Source organism: Rhinatrema bivittatum, chromosome 3 (genome assembly GCF_901001135.1).
Source record: "Rhinatrema bivittatum chromosome 3, aRhiBiv1.1, whole genome shotgun sequence".
Classification (NCBI taxonomy): domain Eukaryota; kingdom Metazoa; phylum Chordata; class Amphibia; order Gymnophiona; family Rhinatrematidae; genus Rhinatrema; species Rhinatrema bivittatum.
In genome coordinates, this window is record NC_042617.1 from 276,420,274 (window position 1) to 276,437,494 (window position 17,221).

Below are 17,221 nucleotides of genomic sequence, written 5' to 3' on the forward strand. Positions count from 1 at the left end.
TATTTGTTAACCTTTATTTCCATTTTCTCCAACTTAGAGGCAACTCAATATTCTGCAGGTTTTCATACCTCCAAATTGCCTCAAAACAAAAATGCACACACACAAACAGAGCTGAACAAACTTTTTTTCACAACAGTTGCTCTGGTAGCTTTTGTCTGCAACAGGGGATGACAGACATCCCCCTCGCTGCAGCGCAGTGGATGGGGGCAGCTCTAGGCTAACCATCTACCCAGCATCAATATTCACCCATAGGATGGCCAACTTTTCCATGGAACATAACTGGACACACCACTAAACGTCATGCTTTGGGGGGGGGGGGGGGGGGTTAAAGGTTACAGACTACTGTCAGTTGTCGATCCACTCATTACTTGGCTTTCAAGCAAACCCCTCAATAAACTTTGTGTTATAAAATGGAGAAATTACTTACCTGATAATTTCGTTTTCCTTAGAGTAGACAGATGGACTCAGGACCAATGGGTATAGTGTACTCCTGATAGCAGTTGGAGACGGATCAGATTTCAATCTGACGTCAGCCCTAGTATATATATCCCTGCAGGAAGTGCAGCTCTAGTATTCTCCTCGAAAAGCATTGTGGATATATGTACGACTGAATAATTTGAATAACTTGATTAACTTTATTACTTGGTTAACTTAATTTATTTGAACTGGTTGGATTGGTTATAGCTGGAGACCGCCAGTGCCCTCAACTGAGAAATAGACACCCGGTAGGATGGGTGTCCTAGCTGTATGGAAAGCATGGCTTACCCATGAATCACTCGCTCTCAGGGATGTCACCCAAGAATTCCATGAGTAATGCAGCCGTGGGTGGGATGCTGAGTCCATCTGTCTACACTAAGGAAAACAAAATTATCAGGTAAGTAATTTCTCCATTTCCTAGCGTGTAGCAGATGGACTCAGGACCAATGGAATGTATAAAAGCTACTCCCGAACCGGGTGGGAGGCTGCCTGTGACCCACTTAGTACTGCCCTTGCAAATTCTGTGTCCTCCCGAGCCTGAACATCCAGGCGGTAAAACCTGGAGAAGGTGTGGATGGAGGACCTCGTCGCCGCCCTGCAGATCTCGGCGGGTGACAGCATCTTGGTTTCCGCCCAGGACACTGCCTGGGCTCTAGTAGAATGGGCCTTGACTTGTAAAGGTGGTGGCTTGCTAGATTCTATGTAGGCCGCCTTGATGACTTCTTTGATGCAGCGGGCTATGGTTGCTCGCGAGGCAGCTTCCCCTTGCTTCTTCCCACCGTGAAGGACGAATAGATGGTCCATCTTTTGTATGGATTCCGACCTTTCCAGGTATTGGACTAGGAGTCTGCTGACGTTGAGATGGCGTAGACTTCGAGCCTCTTCCGAATTATTATGCTCATCTGGCGATGGTAGCGAGATGGTTTGGTTGAGATGGAAGTGAGACACACTTTGGGAAGGAACGACGGAACTGTGCGTAACTGGATGGTTCCCGGGGTGAGTCTGAGGAACGGCTCCCGGAAGGACAGTGCTTATAGCTCGGATATACGACGGGCCGAACAGACTGCCAGCAGGAAGGCTGTCTTCAATGTTAATAGTCGAAGAGACAGGCCACGGAGAGGTCTGAAGGAGGTTCCTGCTAGGAAATCTAGGACCTGGTTGAGGTTCCAAAGAGGCACCAGCCACTTTAGGGGTGGTCGGATCTGCTTGACTCCTTTCAGAAAGCAGGAGACATCCGGGTGAGAGGCTATGCTGCCGCTCTCGCTCTTGGTTCCGTAGCATGACAATGCAGCCACCTGTACCTTGATGGAGTTGAGAGACAATCCCTTCTGTAAGTCGTTCTGCAGGAATTCCAAAATCGCAGGAATTTTGACTGAGCGTGGTATGATGTCGCGGTCCTCGCACCAGGCTTTCAATACGCTCCAAATCCTTATGATAGGGATGTGGAGAACTTGCATGCTCGGAGTAGGGTGTCAATTACTGCCCCTGAGTATCCGCTCTTCCTTAGGCGAGTCCTCTCAATGGCCAGACTGTAAGAGAGAATCGAGCTGGATCCTCGTGGAGGATCGGTCCCTGTTGGAGCACATCTCTGTGTGGAGGTAGCGGAAGGGGGCTCCCTGTCAGCAGTCTTCGCATGTCTGCGTACCACGGTCTTCTTGGCCAGTCCGGGGCCACTAGAAGTCCTGGTCCCCTGTGGTGTTCTATCTTGTGAATGATTGCGCCCAAAAGGGGCCAAGGCGGAAGATGTATAACAGTCTCCCGTGGCCAGGTCTGTACCAGGGTATCGATTCCCTGGGACTGGGGTTCCCGCTTGCGGCTGAAGAAACTGGGCACTTGGGCATTGGACCGGTTTGCCAGGAGGTCCATGGTTGGTGTTCTCCAACGGTTTACTATTAACTGGAATGCTGTGGTTGACAGCCTCCATTCTCCTGGGTCTAGACTTTCTCTGCTGAGGTAATCCGCAGCGACGTTGTCTTTCATGGCGATGTGGATGGCTGAGATCTCTTGAAGATTCGCTTCCACCCATGACATTAGGAAGTCTATTTCCAGAGACACCTGTTGGCTTCTGGTTCCTCCCTGACGGTTGATGTAGGCCACTGTTGTGGCATTGTCCGACATTACTCTGACCGCTTTGTCTCGGAGTCTGTGACTGAAGCGTAGGCAGGCTAATCTAACTGCCCGGGCTTCTAGGTGATTGATATTCCATCCCGACACTTCTTTGTTCCATTGCCCTTGGGCGATTAGCTCCTGGCAGTGTGCTCCCCATCCTCGTAGGCTGGCATCTGTGGTGAGCAGGATCCAGGTTGGTGAGGATAGTCTCGTTCCCTGGCTCAGATGGCCTTCTTGTAGCTACCATCGTAGTTGGGCCTGAACTATGTCCGGGAGCTGAAGACATACAGTGTAGTTCTGGGACAGTGGATTCCATCGTGATAGTAGTGAGCGTTGTACGGGTCTCATGTGAGCTCGTGCCCATGGCACTACTTCCAGTGTGGATGCCATGAGGCCGAGGACTTGTAGGTAATCCCATGCTGTGGGGCGAAGTTCACTCAACATGGTTCGTAACTGGGTCATCACTTTTGATCTCCTTGTCCGTGTCAGGATGACCTTGTCTTGTTTGGTGTCGAACCGGCCTCCCAAGTATTCTAGAGATTGAGAGGGCTGAAGGCAGCACTTGTTTGTGTTGACCACCTACCCAAGGCTCTCCAGTAGAGTTTTGACTCTGATGGTCGCCTGGTGCCTTTCCTCTGGGGATTTCGCCCTGATTAGCCAATCGTCTAGATAAGGGTGCATGCGGATTCCTGCCTTCCTCAATGTTGCTGCCACCACCACTATGATCTTGGTGAACGTCCGGGATGCAGTGGCTAACCCGAATGGTAGTGCCCGGAACTGGTAGTGACGGTCCAGGATTGAGAAGCGTAGGAAATGCTGATGCTCTTGATGGATCGGAATGTGTAGGTAGGCTTCCGACTGATCCAGGGATGTAAGGAACTCTCCCGGTTCTATCGCCCTTATTACCGAGCGTAGGGTTTCTATGCGGAAGCGAGGAATCTTCAGGTGACGGTTGACCGCCTTGAGGCCAAGGATGGGTCTGAACGTTCCTTCTTTCTTGGGGACGATAAAATAGATGGAATAATATCCAGTATTTATTTGTTGTGGAGGCACCGGTGTTATAGCCTCTAAGGCTAGCAATCTGGTCAGTGTAGCTTCCACTGCCATCCTCTTGGAAGGGTCGTGGCAGGAGGATTCCACAAACTTATCCAGAGGGAGGTGGTGGAAATCCAGGTAATATCCCTCTCGAATGATGGATAGGACCCACTTGTCCGAAGTTATCATCTCGACCCATCTTTGGTAGAATAGGGCAAGTCTGCCCCCTATGGCTTCTTCCTTTGGACGGGTCGGCTGATTTTCATTGTGGGGTGCGGCTGGGTTCTGGGCCCGAGCTGGCTCCCCTTTTGTTGTGCTTGTTCCGAAAGCACTGGCTTCGGCCTGCGGGGTGGGCCGCTTGATATGTGCTTCTATATGGGTTGAAGCGCTGTGATCCTCTGCCCCTGAAGGTTCGGGGGAAGGCTCGCTGGTTTCTCTTATTCCTGTCCTCCGGTAACCGCGGCAGTGGGGAGTTGCCCCATTTGTAGGCTAGTTTCTCTAGTTCGCTTCCGAACAAGAGTATTGCCTTGAAAAGCAACCTTGTGAGTCTTGTTTTGGAGGATGCGTCGGCTGACCAGTTTCGGAGCCAGAGTTGTCTTCTGGCCACCACGGCGGATGACACTCCTCTAACTGCGGTGCGCACCAGATCAGAAGGGCATCGCGAGGAATGATACTGCTGGTTCCAGGGCCTCCCCAGGAATGTTGTTCCTGGTCTGTGATAAGCAGGCGCGTGTCACCACGGCACAGCAGGCTGCGATCTGTAAAGACATAGTGGAGACGTCAAAGGACTGTTTGAGGATAGATTCCAGACGTCTGTCTTGAGCATCCTTGAGTGCTGCTCTTCCCTCCACCGGGATAGTAGTGTGTTTCGAGACCGTGCAGACCATGGCATCCACTTTCGGACATGCCAGGAGATCTTTGGTGGCTGGGTCCAGAGGGTACATGGCTGCCAGAGCCCGCCCCCCTTTGAACGTAGTTTCCGAGGCATCCCATTCCAGGTCAATTAGTTGCTGGACGGCTTGTAATAGTGGGAAATGATGGGAGGTCTGACGGAGTCCCTCTAGTAGGGGGTTCGTCTTAGGTGCCCGGGATAGCAAGCTCTTTTAAGCTGTGTGTGACCAGGTCTGGATGCTCATCCTTGGTGAAGAAGCGTCTCATGGTTCGGTGGGGCTCTGTCCCTGGAGGGAGTTCCCCTTCCTCCAGGGGCTCTGGATCCTCATCCGAATTGTCTGTGTCCCCGAAGATGGGGCTTCTGGGCGGTGGGATCACTTTCCTGGGCATAGAGGGTCCCGGGACGTTGAGGTCCACTGGTGTAGCTTGTGGCTGTATTATAGGAGGCCCCGGTTGCATGTGGACGAAAGTAAAAAAAAAAAAAAAACCAACAAGAGCTGTACAACATAGTCTAGGTAAAACAAATAAGCATGGGTGTAGCTTGCTTATCGCGGCAGTTACTGCCCCTACTACCCCTAACTAATCAAGCTAGATATTTCACTTGCATGCAGCTCCATCACTGCTCTCTACATTAATGGTGGGGGTGGAAGGGGAATAGAACAAGGAGCTAAGAGTAACAGATAAGAATGAGAGAAAAAATGTGTGAGGCTTGCTGGGCAGACTGGATGGGCCATTCGGTCTTCTTCTGCCGTCATTTCTATGTTTCTATGTTTTGACGAATTCCACCCAGGAGATAGAAGCTGGGTCTAGACTAAGGGGCGCCGTGTCCCTGAGGAGCCCGGTTTGAGGGGGGGTCCCGCTGTGCAATACTAGGTCCGGCGTACTGTTCGAGAGGCTGGAACCTGGTATTGGCTGGAGAGGGCCAAGAGTTGGATCCCCTAGGGCCTCTTCGCACTGTATACACAGGGCTGTGGCCTCCTCATGCTGTGCAGCTCTAATGTGGCATGCTGAGCAAAGGCCCTGAGCCTTGAGTTTCTTTTCCGGTGGTGCCATGGCTTGTCCGTGTAAAATACAGTTGTGTGCTCCGGTGCGTCGAAGTTGTGCGCGTAGGCTTGGTGTGCACTCAGGGAGATGTGCACGCTGTTGTGCTCACAGATCGAAGTTATGCGCCCGGCACAGTAAGCGCGTGGCTAAGCGCATTCCTTGTGCGCACGGTACTTGGGCGAGCGACGTTGGGCGCACAAGGTATTTGTGCGCACGGCTCGCCTCTGTGCACACGGATAGGAATGGCGGACAGGGCGGCGAACAGGTCAAAATGGTGACGGCGACTACGCGGACAATATGGCGACCATCTCGGAGGGTCTCCAAGTGGGAGGACCCTTGGGTCTGACCGGGGTCTAGCCCTGCTAGGGTAGATCAACCCGGTGGCACTGGTCCCGGCTGGTGACCTGTGCGACTCCTCGAGCTTCAGAGACCGGAGACTTTTAAATAGATTTCTACCTTACCTTGTCTCGGCGCTTCCCAGTCTCGTTCCGAGTGGTCTCCGGCTGCGGGGGGAGAGGGAAAATACCTTCACCGCCGCGCTCAAGGTTGCACCCGCTGCCTCTCAGCCTCACCCGATGTCGGGGGCTAGGTCCCCGCCGAGGGTCGGCCGCCGGACCGAGGCTTATCTCTGAGGGATCGCGGAAATCACCTCGGGAATTCTCAACTGGGGGAGGGACCCAGTGGGTGTCACCGCAGGAGAGCGAGGCTCGTCTGTAGAGGTAAGATTTCTTATTTTGGTTTTCTTTGGTAAAATTACTCTAATGCTGTGTGAGCGTGCATAGAGTCCCTAACTGCTATGGAGGCGGAAAATACTGGAGAGCTGCACTTCCTGCAGGGGTATAAGTACTAGGGCTGACATCAGATTGAAATCTGATCCATCTCCAACTGCTATCAGGAGTACACTATACCCATTGGTACTGAGTCCATCTGCTACACGCTAGGAAATGGTATTTCAATTATCCTCATAAAGATATCAACTACAGCTTCTCTCATGCAGTTTTACTCTCTATCGCAACTGAAGCCTTTCTAATACACACCAACCTCCATACTTCCACATAAACACACAGCCTCCTATCTCCATACACACTCCCAAACACACAACCTCCTCTCTCAGACATAGGTGGTTCACTCTCCCTTTCCTTAAAACCTTCCCAGCCTTTCATCTGTGCCACCTCTCTAGATACGCCCTCTCCCTCTTCTGATGTGGCTGTTAGTACCCTTAACCAATAAGCCTCTTCACAGCAAGAGGTGGGTAATGGGGAATTGGACTCAAGCAGCAACCAGCAAGGGCCCTGACTTTTACAATATGGTAAACTGATAAGTATGGGGATGACCTGTACAGCACGGCAGATGCTACCATAAGCTTGCTGGGCAGACTGGATGGACCGTTTAGTCTTTTCCTGCCATCATTTCTATGTTTCTATATTGCTGCAGAGATATGTGGAATCACTGGGAACTGAGGGTTGTGCTGTGCCACGCCTCCTCTCCTCATCCCATCCCAACACTGTAAAATAGGCAAGAGGACAGGAACACAGCTCAACTCTTAGCTCTGTCGTTCCCTGTAACCAGGAAGACGTGGGAAAGATGAGCATCTTGAAAAAGAGCAGGTGCAAAACCCAACCCCCACCTCCTAAATTACTCAGCATCTCTAGAAAATTTTCGCTCCTAGAAGGCTGATCCTCACCCACCTGACTCCTTCTGCCTGAAGCCCGACTCTCTCTCGCTCTTCCCCTTCAGCTGCAGCAGACGCTCCACCTCCAAAACCCAGAACTGGCAAGAAACACTTGCAGGCTCAGCCAGACCGGCCTGCAGCGATGACATCACTTCCGCTAGCTAGCGGATGTCATGGTTTTTTTTTCCTTGGAGTGGGCGGAAGTGATGTCGACGCTGGGATCTAGTTACTGGGGAAATGTCTTTTGTGATTTAAAACCGAGTAAGAGACCATACTAATTATTTTAAGTTTCAAGCGGAGATTAACTGAACCATGCTCAGACCAAATGCTGTGTGTGTGTGTGTGAATATACACACTCTGTAGATTCTAAGGTTCGCTAAAAGATATGAAATGAACTGTGAGGGCACTGAAAACTAGTATACGAAAACGTGTCTCCGTCAGTTTTAAACCCTTTAGCCTCAAAACATGAATTTTGTCAACAAACCAAAAGTAGGTTTTTTTACTGGTCAAACAGTTTTATAGGGTTTTTTTGCAATATAGTTTTTGTCTTTGACCAGGAGGCTCAATACAATTGTATGAATGGATTATGTATGTCGGCTGACGAAGACTAGAATAAAAGGGATTATGAGAGGGTAAGAAAAGGCTTAAAATAGAAATATAGGATGAACTGTTAGGTAATGTTAAAACTATGGCTTAGGATAAATGTCTGAAGAATGATAAAATGGAAGGACAGATGATAAGATAGAAAGTTTAACTTATAAGATGTTTAGCGCGGCGTAACTGAGAATTCTCATGTACCATAAAAACTGTTACTGGATATGGGCTGTAGACGGATTTTGATAGATTTAAGATAAAATATATGCATGGTTGATGAATAACTGAATACATATAAGTGGCTTATGAGAGATGGAGTGTAAGAAGAATGGGAGAGGGCATGCATGAGAGAAGGATGATAGATTTCCAGGTTTCACCTAACAGTCACTGGAGCCCCCAGGGCTCATCCTGGGGAAAAAACCACAAGAATCAGAAACACGTGGAAGCCACACCCAATACGGGATGGCGTCAGAAACCTCGGGCCGGCTCTGGAGAGTCATTAACGCGCTTCCCCGTTCCTCCGAGACGCACTTCCTCCCACCGTCCATCCGGAGCATTCCCTGCGCTTTCTCGTTGGCTGCCTGGCTCCCTTGCTCCGCCCCTACAGCTCGCGGCCACCGCTTTTGGCTGCGGGGATTGGCCGGCGCGGTCATCAACTAGCAGGTGAGGGCGGGTTTTCGGCCTGGGAAGGGATGGTGGGGAGTGTTGCGTAGCAGCGCTGTGACAGGAGAAACGGAGGCTGGCAGGTCGCGGCCGGGGAGACTGCGAGCGCCGCTGGGGGCGGCGGCTGCTCCGGCTCCTCTGCACGGTGAGTAACTGGACCCAGCACTGTGACCCCCCCCCCCCCGGGGTGGCGAACGGAATATCCGCGGCCCTGAGAGACCGGCACCGCTTTCTCACCTGGGGGCACGGGGGCTTTAGGCTACCGGCACCTTCCCCGGCTCTTTCTGCGCCCTCCGGGGTCGGAGAGGGTCGAGCTGCACTTTTCGTCGAGGTGGTTTGCCTGACGGCTGGAGGAAGAGGGCGTGTGACCGGGGTCCGGCGCCCGCCCCTCTTATTTTTCATAAGAGGCTCGTGCTCTCTCGCGCCGCCCGTTCTTCGGATGCTGAGGCGGCATGGGTGAGTGAGCGAGGGCCACCGGGTGCCAAAGCGGGACCGACGGGAGCGAGGCGAAAGCTTTCCGTTGATACTGCCGAGAGAAACTGGAGGCAGCTGCAGCCGGAGCGCCAGGAGGGCAAGAGGCCCTGGCACTCCGCCTTGTGCTTCTGGCGCGGTGCCGCTGTGCCTGTTTTTTGTTGAGCGGCGGCTGGCGATGGGGAAGGGTTAGCGCGGCACTGTGCAGGCGCAACTTACTTGCCCGGTCTCAAAAGTTCATTTTCATGGACTAGTTAGCATCGCTCTTCTGTTGCATACAGCGTCTCGGAGAGCGATCCACCAAGTTTTGTTTTGCGTTTAGCATTAGTTGTTTAACAAGATAGCGGAATTTTCTCTTGAAAGAGACGCAGTTGTATGGCCATAGATTGGGGAGTTAGTTTCTGTCCACAAAGAGATGGAGCAGGTTAGAGTTGTATAAAGAGCTCTATGTATGAATAAGCTGGTATGGTACCTGATGATAAGTGATATACACATTTTCTAAAGAAATAACTTATCTAAAAGTCTAAGTGCTTTAACTTTTTACTAGGTGTAAAATTTTTATTTTTTTAAAAAATGAGATACATGTCATAAGAACATAAGAAATTGCCATGCTGGGTCAGACCAAGAGTCCATCAAGCCCAGCATCCTGTTTCCAACAGAGGCCAAACCAGGCCACAAGAACTCTGCAACTAAGAAGATCCCATGCCACTGATGCAATTAATAGCAGTGGCTGTTCCCTAAGTAAATTTGATTATTAACCGTTAATGGCCTTCTCCAAGAACTTATCCAAACCTTTTTTGAACCCAGCTACGCTAACTGCACTAACCACATCTGGCAACAAATACCAGAGGAACCACAGAAAAGTCCTTATATGCTTTTTTTTTTTTTTAATAATAAGTTACTATCAGACTGCCGCTAAGAAGCTTTTTTTTTTTTTTCTTCATTGCAGAGACAAAAGCAGCATAGTATTTAAATAGAAAAACCTTCAGACGAGGGTCTTGGTTTGTAAACTAATGGTTAGAAGACATGCACCCTCTTCTTTCTAGCAGCCCATGTCTTGTTTTCTCCCACTCTTTCTACTTGTTGCTTTCCAGGCTTTTTTTGATGACAGATCCCCCTTGCCACAGGAATGGTTATGTCATAAAGAGAAATGTTTTTTAGTTAGCACAGAAGAGATGGGCTAAATTACAGATAAAGAGGCTGATGCAATATAAATGGGCACTCATATTGAGCGCCCGTTTTCCTAAGGTGCGCCCATCCACCTCTCGTGGGTGTACAATGAAATTTACCAATGAATTGCAGCATTAAAAAGTGCGTGCTAGGGGAAATTGTACGGGTCTAGCACATCTCTGGCATCAAGCGCCCAGGAGACATCGCTGTGGCAGCTAACTGATCAGTACATTATACATGCACAATTTAAATAGCTTGGAGCATGTGTATTGTGTACCCAGAAACTTTTTTTTTTCCCCCAGGCAAGCCTCTTTAATTTTGCATGGTGCTGCTTTCTGCGGTTCCTCCTATTTATGGGCCGATACAGTAAAAAAACGCAGGAGAGCGGGTGAGCGCCTGCTCTCCTGTGTGTGCAATACAGTAAAATTTTTTATTTAAATTAGGCCCGGCGGTAAAAAGAGGCACTAGAGACACTAGCGCGTCCCTAGCGCCTCTTTTCAGACAGGTGCCCTTTGGGTAGGTGCTAATTTCTGAAAGTAAAATGTGCGGCTTGGCTGCACATTTTACTTAATTGCGCAGGAATACCTAATAGGGCCGTCAACATGCATTTGCATGTTGCGGGCACTATTAGGTTTGGGGGGGTTGGACGTGCGTTTTGGACACGCTATTACCCCTTACTGAATAAGGAGTAAAGCTAGCGTGTCAAACGCGCATCCAAATGTCGGCTAACAGTGTGCTCCGTCTGAGCGCACTGTAATGTATCGGCCCGTTAGTGTTGTCATGATACTAAGAAGGAGGAACCACAGAAAAGCCATATTTTTTTGTTTAAGTTGAGTCCTTGATGTGCGGCAAGACTTTATGCCTGTTCCGGGGCAGGCATAAAATTTTCAGTGTTAAAAAAAAATACGCATCGGGTGCACATTGATTCTTTTTTATTTATTTATTTAAATCGGGGGTAATAGCTAATACACTCATCTACATGCATTTACATGTGATGAGTGCTATTAACTACACACTTGTTTGGATGCACGTTTTGGACATGCTAATACCATTACGGCATCGGAAGTTATTCTAGTGCATCAAACTCACATCAAGCTGTGTGCTAGGCCGAACACACTATATTGCATTGGTCTTAAAGTAAGGAGAATGAATAGTAGACATAGTGTGCTTGGAAAGGGGGGGGGGGTGTATGTTTTTTTTTTCAAATGCAATGTTTATAAAGCTTGGACAAACACAAGATGCAAAGACTTTAAAATATGCTTTATGCATTTGGAGAAAACAGAATATTTATAAATTCTTGGCGAGAGGTGTAGTGAAATTGGCAAGTTTTATTTGTAAGGGTTAAGATTAACTTAATTGATCCTTAACTGTAAAAGTCCTTCCTGCCACACTTGTCCACAATCATTCTGGATGAAATAGTGATTCTGGTGGATTGCACTTCTGAGTAAAGCAAATACATGATGCTAGAAAAACAGTTTGTGATCAGATTGCAATTGGGTTTATATCATGCATATAAGTTCTTATCTTCTGAGCCTAGTTTTCTTGCATTCTCAGATTTATATCAATATGACACAAAGTCTAGGACAGTTTCCCAATCTTTTTAAGCCCAAGGCACACCTACATTAATAAAAATGTTGTATGGTACACTAGCCTCTTTCGAGCAGGCAGTGTGAAAAAGGAGAGGACTTAAATGGCCAAAAGAAGTTAGACTGCTGGGGCTTTCAGTGCTTTCCCATCTTCTGAATCTTAAAACAAAGGGGGGAGAGTGCGTGAGTCATGATGGACCAGCTCCCTCTGTTTAAAAGTGCAGAAGAAGAGAGAATTTGATGTGGTGGGCAACTGGCTCAGTTGTTTATCTTGGCTGCTGCTCCAAGCAGATCATGTCCAGTGCGCCAGTGCTTGCTCTACTTGTCTTACACAGGCTGGAAAGACTTAGAGGAGGAAGATGAGGTGGTACAGTGTGCAGTCTGTAGACCACACATAGCAGGTCCCAGCAATCCATTCCCTGCATGCTGCCAGTTACAGCTCATGCTGTAGCTAGGAAGAAGCATGCATGGTTACATATGTTCTCGGAAAGGAGCTACTACAAGTATGATCCACCTCTAGTGTCTCTTGTTGCTGTGAGGTGCTGAGATCAGAGCATCAGGCAGTGGTGACTTTTCTGTGGTTCATGTGATCTGCTCTAAAGGTGCACCAGTATGCCATTGGACACTCATTGGGGAAAATTGGCTTAGGACACACTTGTTTAATATTTTTGTCCTAAGTGTCTCCATTTTTTTTCCTCCTCCCCACTAAGAAATAATATTTATACCCTAATTTCCTTCTCTCCCTCACCCAGTATATCTATATTTTAAATGTTATTACATCTGTGACTTGAAAATGTAAAATTTAAAGTTTGTCTTTTTGGCCCCTGTGTACTAAGTATTTTTCCACAGATACAAAATTGGGGCAACCCTTTAGTACATCTGGGGCCCTATGTTTTCAGATTTGTGACTCAAAGGCTAACTGGGCAACAGACTGAGGTGAGCCTTATGGTTGGTTCTGTGATGTTAGCTCAAAAGATATAAAATGGAATCTGTTTCTGGTTCACATACAGTGTTCAAAGTTCCAAAGTTGTGAGCTGTGAGATCACGTCAATGTCTAACCACTTGCCTTGCATGCATTCAGCCTCTGAGTCTCTCTGTTTAGGTGGATTACAGAGAGCAATTGCCAGGGCAGGAGATGCTATTGTTTTATATAATGTCCAGGCTATAATGATGGGTGAGCTGAGAATAGGTAGGACAGTGAAGATGTACAGTACAAGGAAAATGCTGACTTTGTGGCATGACACTGCACTTCTTTCCATAGCAGTGGACTGATGTCATAAACACATGCTGATGACTATAGCACAAAAAGTAGAAGATGCTGATTAACAAGCTGCTCCTTTTATTCATCTTTCAAGATTAAAAGAATGGCAATAGAGGAACTAATGTGTAAGTGGTGTGTTTTCCTACTCCTCTCATCCCCAGGGATGCTTTTGTCTGTGAGTGGCTGGGACTAACATGAAGTTTCAAGTCTTCTGGTTTTTTTTTGGGGAGGGGGGGGGGTTATTGCCCAGGTGATGATTGACATTGTTACTTCACATGTACAAGTGGCAGAGAATGGGATGATGCAAGGCAGCTTGGGTTACGTAATTGTTTTGCATGTGACTGACTGCAGTGCTGGGAGACAGTGTGCTGCATGTGGAAGAGAGGGGGAGGGAAGGCATTGGTGAGAGGCAGAGCAGCCCTAGTGATGCTTTTTGATTTTGTTCAAAGAAGGGCATTGATTGTGAACATTCCCAGATTTGGGGACTAATCACAATAAAACAAACAATTCCTGGAGCTGCTTCATCTCTTATCATTGCTAATACCTCATGAATGAGGATGTTCTACTTCCATGATTACACAATCTGTGAGTTAAGAAATGGCAGGAGAAGCTAGTCTCAGACTGACAGATTGTCACAGCTTGCATACATGTTTCCAAATGGAATTGGTGGTTCTGGGTTGCTGATTATTGTTAGCATGCTATTTCTGACCTCTTCTAATCCTGATGCTAAGATCCTCCAGTCCATCTGTGATGGTCCTGGGCAATAGTTTACATGAGTCAATGTGGGTTATGTTTTGCCTTGCCCCCAACAGCATTTCATGGGCTCTGTCTATTTCTTGTAAGGGGCCCTGTAATGTGCTGCAGAAGAGTCCTGAGCTTCCAAGAAGGGGGAACTGTGCTGATCAGCATTTGTAAATTAAACTTTTGCATAAACAAGAAAAGAATGGTTCTGGGTTCTGTGTTTAGGAGAGACTGCCAACCTTGGCGTCAGTGCTGAGGGCAGTTTGCCAGCAATGGCCATGGGTTCTTTTTTCTGCTACCTGGATGCTTGGCTCTTGCATTTAGTATATTGTTTTCCTGATTGCCAAGATCTGTCAATGACTGTTGTGTAGATGCTTCACTGTCTGAAAGCTTGGAAGCTAGCAAAGCTTTCAAAACTTGCATTATTTTGAGAAACATGTAAATAGTTAGAATTTCCCAAACTCTGGCGTCTATGCATTTATGGCAGGGCTAGGCAGCTCCAGTCCTGGAGTGTCTCAAACAGGTCCATTTGTAATGATATCCAGGATGAATATGTATAAAGTGTATTTGCATGTACTGTCCATTTTATGGCAATATTTCATACATGTTCATTGTGAATACTCTGAAAACCGGATCTGTTTGACACACCAGTACTGGAGTTGCCTACCCTTGCATTGTGGAGTTCTAGGACACTTGCAGGTAGGTCAGAGGATAAAACCAGGAATAACAGAATTGCAGAACAGGAAAGAAGGTGGAAGTATGTTTTGTTTTACAAACATATTTATAATAGCAAAACTGTGAAAACCTGCACTTTTTAGCTTCAAAATCAATATACACACGGTCTGTCTCATGGCTCATGCTGCAATATTACTCACTTTGGTGCAGGAGAACAGTTTGTTGCCCCATCTTTTTAATATCGCTTGCTGTACCTGGATGCATCTCTGATATGGTGGGCTCAGGAAGGGGAGGGAAGACAGTTACTGCTATGTAATGGACCGTACTGGCCAATGATCAGTGCTGAGTGTGCTCTTGAGCAGCACTTTTCAAACGGTGTGTCACCAAACACTGGCAGGTGTGTTGCTTCTCCCGGTGTCCCACTGCGCTGTTGTACTTGCCTTCTCCCTTTTTCCAGCTCCCACTGCCCAATGGGAAGCCGCCGCCTTCTACCTGCCAGTGGGAGTAGGAAGATGGGAGGAAGCTTTTGATTGGCTGGTGAGGCAGGCATCGCATAGCCCGGAGGTGGGGTGGGAGGAATGGCAGTGTTGAACCCCAATGAAGCAAGGCCGCCACGGGAGCCCATCCCCGTAGCGGCAAAAAAAGAAGGCCTGCCGGAGTAAAGCTGCGGCGGAACTGGAGCCCATCCCTGCAATGAAGGAAGAAGTTTTTGGTGAGTTTGTGGGTGTGAATGGGTGCCTGGGTGAGACTGGTCAGGAAGATGACTGGTGTGAGAGAGACAGAGACTGGTCGTGGGGTCTAATTGGAGGTGTGTGTGAGTGACTGGTTGTGGGCGCTAAGGAAGAGGACTGTGAGGACAGAGCTTTAGCAGCCCTTGCTGCTTCTGGTGAGTGCTATTGGCTTGGAAGAGAAAGGAGTAGGAGAGTTGCTGGAGAAGGCAAGTAAAGGTGGCTTTTTAAATTTATTTTTTTTGATTGACTGCCATTTTAATTATTGGATATTATGCGATGTCTGCTGTTTTGAAATATTTTATTGATATTTGGACGTTTTAACTTTTGAGTTTTTAATTGGATATTTATTCTGTTCAGCAGCTGTTTTGTAACATTTTTAGTATATCTTTACAATTATTTCTGTGTGGGGTTCTATAGCAGCTTGGCTTATTCTGTTTTCCCAATAGGAAATGTATTAGTGTTTAGGGCCTGGTTAAATAGTTGTATTTCTTAGATAGGGTTTTTACTGTTTGAATGTGTTCCATAATGCAGGTGTAACTTTGTGCGGGTTAGTGTGTGTGCATTATTGCAAATCCTGAGAGTCTGTTAGGTGCTATATTTCTCTTTCCATTTTTCCAGGTTTGCACTGCATGCAGAGTGGCTTTTTTGGTTTTCCATTCCAGTTTGTCTCCATATTTATAATTTGTGATTTTTCTGTACTTGGTGAAGGTTCGTTCTGGGTGTGTGACCAAAGTGAGGTATTTTACTAGCATGTAGGCATTTGTATCAATCTTATTTATGTTTTCTCAATAGGATATGCGTTAGTGGTAAATTACTGTCTTTTTTTTTTATAAGGAAGGCTATTGTGCCTGGTAGTAAAGGGAGTTTGTTTTGCTTTTACTGGGATGTCATCAGAACCAGAATATCTTTTTTTTGTATGGCGAGTTGTACAGGGTAATGCCCTTGATCTGCTCTGCACTCATTGCTGGGGGTTGAGGGGATTCCTGTGGATGCAGAGTGCATATTTACATTAAGCTCTGTGATGGTCACATGTTCAGTGTGTCACGCATGTGAGAACCATCTGTCAGGTGTGTCCCAGCCAAAAAAAGGTTGAGAACCACTGCTCTTGAGAGTAGGTGCCCCTTTAGCCATTTGGGCCACAAAGTCCCCTGAATCATCAAGGCATGCTGTCTGTGAAAGAGGGGATCAAAGTTAGAGAGAGATGGAAGGATAAAAAGTACAAAACGAGGGATCCAAGATGGCCGCTCGTATTGAGACCTAAACGGGAACACTCTGCCTTCGTCTTTTGTTTTTTGGAGAAAAAAATGCCTGCTAAGAGGAAAGGTAGAGTTCGGACCTACCCGACCGGAACAAACCCTTCCCCGAGTAATCAGACAGAGATTACCCGTTTTGTGAGTCCAACACCTCAACAGAGAGCTGAGGAAACCGATGTGCAGGAAAGCGTGGAACGGCTAACCTTGCCGACGGGGGAGGTGTCTCTAAGCCCGGAGCAGAGAGAACCACCTACGCAGAGCGCAGCAGAGGAGATGTGGAGTGGAGGCACGGCAGCGATTCAAGCCGGCCAAACTCCAGGGTTTACCTCACTGACTCCAGACGGGGCAACAGCCGGACCTTTAACATCGAGTCCGGTGGAGAAGCTAAGATCTGAGGGGCTAATCGTAACCAGCATGAGCCTGGGAGAAGGTATGTCCGCAGAAAATAGCACAAAGAAAGACCTAATTGTCATTCCTGAGAGGCCTGCGCAGGTGACTCTAGAATCCCTCTGGGAGTTTATGGTGGGCATGGCCTCGGCAATAAACTCCATGAATGGAAAAATGGAGATTTCTAATTTGCAGAGCGTTCATAAAGTTGATGCAGTGCAAACACAACTAGACGGTATGAAAGGGAAAATAAGTAAAATGGAAGAAGAAAATAAACAGCTTCAACAGTATAAAATTGCAGCAATTAAAGATTCTCAAGCTATCTCCAGACGCGTAGAATTTATAGAAAACAAATCTAGACATTTGAATCTACGATTTACCAACTTCCCCAAAGTTGTGGGAGAAATCCCTTACACAACTTTGAAAAGATTCATACAAATGAACTTGGAGATAACAGAAGA

At 47.6% G+C, this 17,221-nt stretch overlaps 2 protein-coding genes across 4 annotated transcripts in view; one reads left to right on the top strand and one right to left on the bottom strand.

Annotated features, from left to right (window-relative positions):
* The window catches only part of NABP2 (nucleic acid binding protein 2), a 57,264-nt gene extending 48,212 nt beyond the window's left edge, over positions 1–9,052 (bottom strand). The window contains exon 1 of the mRNA XM_029594715.1: positions 8,723–9,052. Within this exon, the coding sequence (XP_029450575.1) occupies positions 8,723–8,887 (165 nt within the window). The 5' untranslated portion in view covers positions 8,888–9,052. The remainder of the gene's footprint in view (positions 1–8,722) is intronic.
* Positions 7,371–17,221, top strand: part of RNF41 (ring finger protein 41) — an 81,682-nt gene continuing 71,831 nt past the window's right edge. Inside the window, exon 1 of one of the 3 annotated variants that reach the window (XM_029594714.1) lies at positions 7,371–7,489. The gene's annotated coding sequence lies outside the window, so the exon portion shown is untranslated. The other 2 variants (XM_029594713.1, XM_029594712.1) reach the window with 2 other exon arrangements.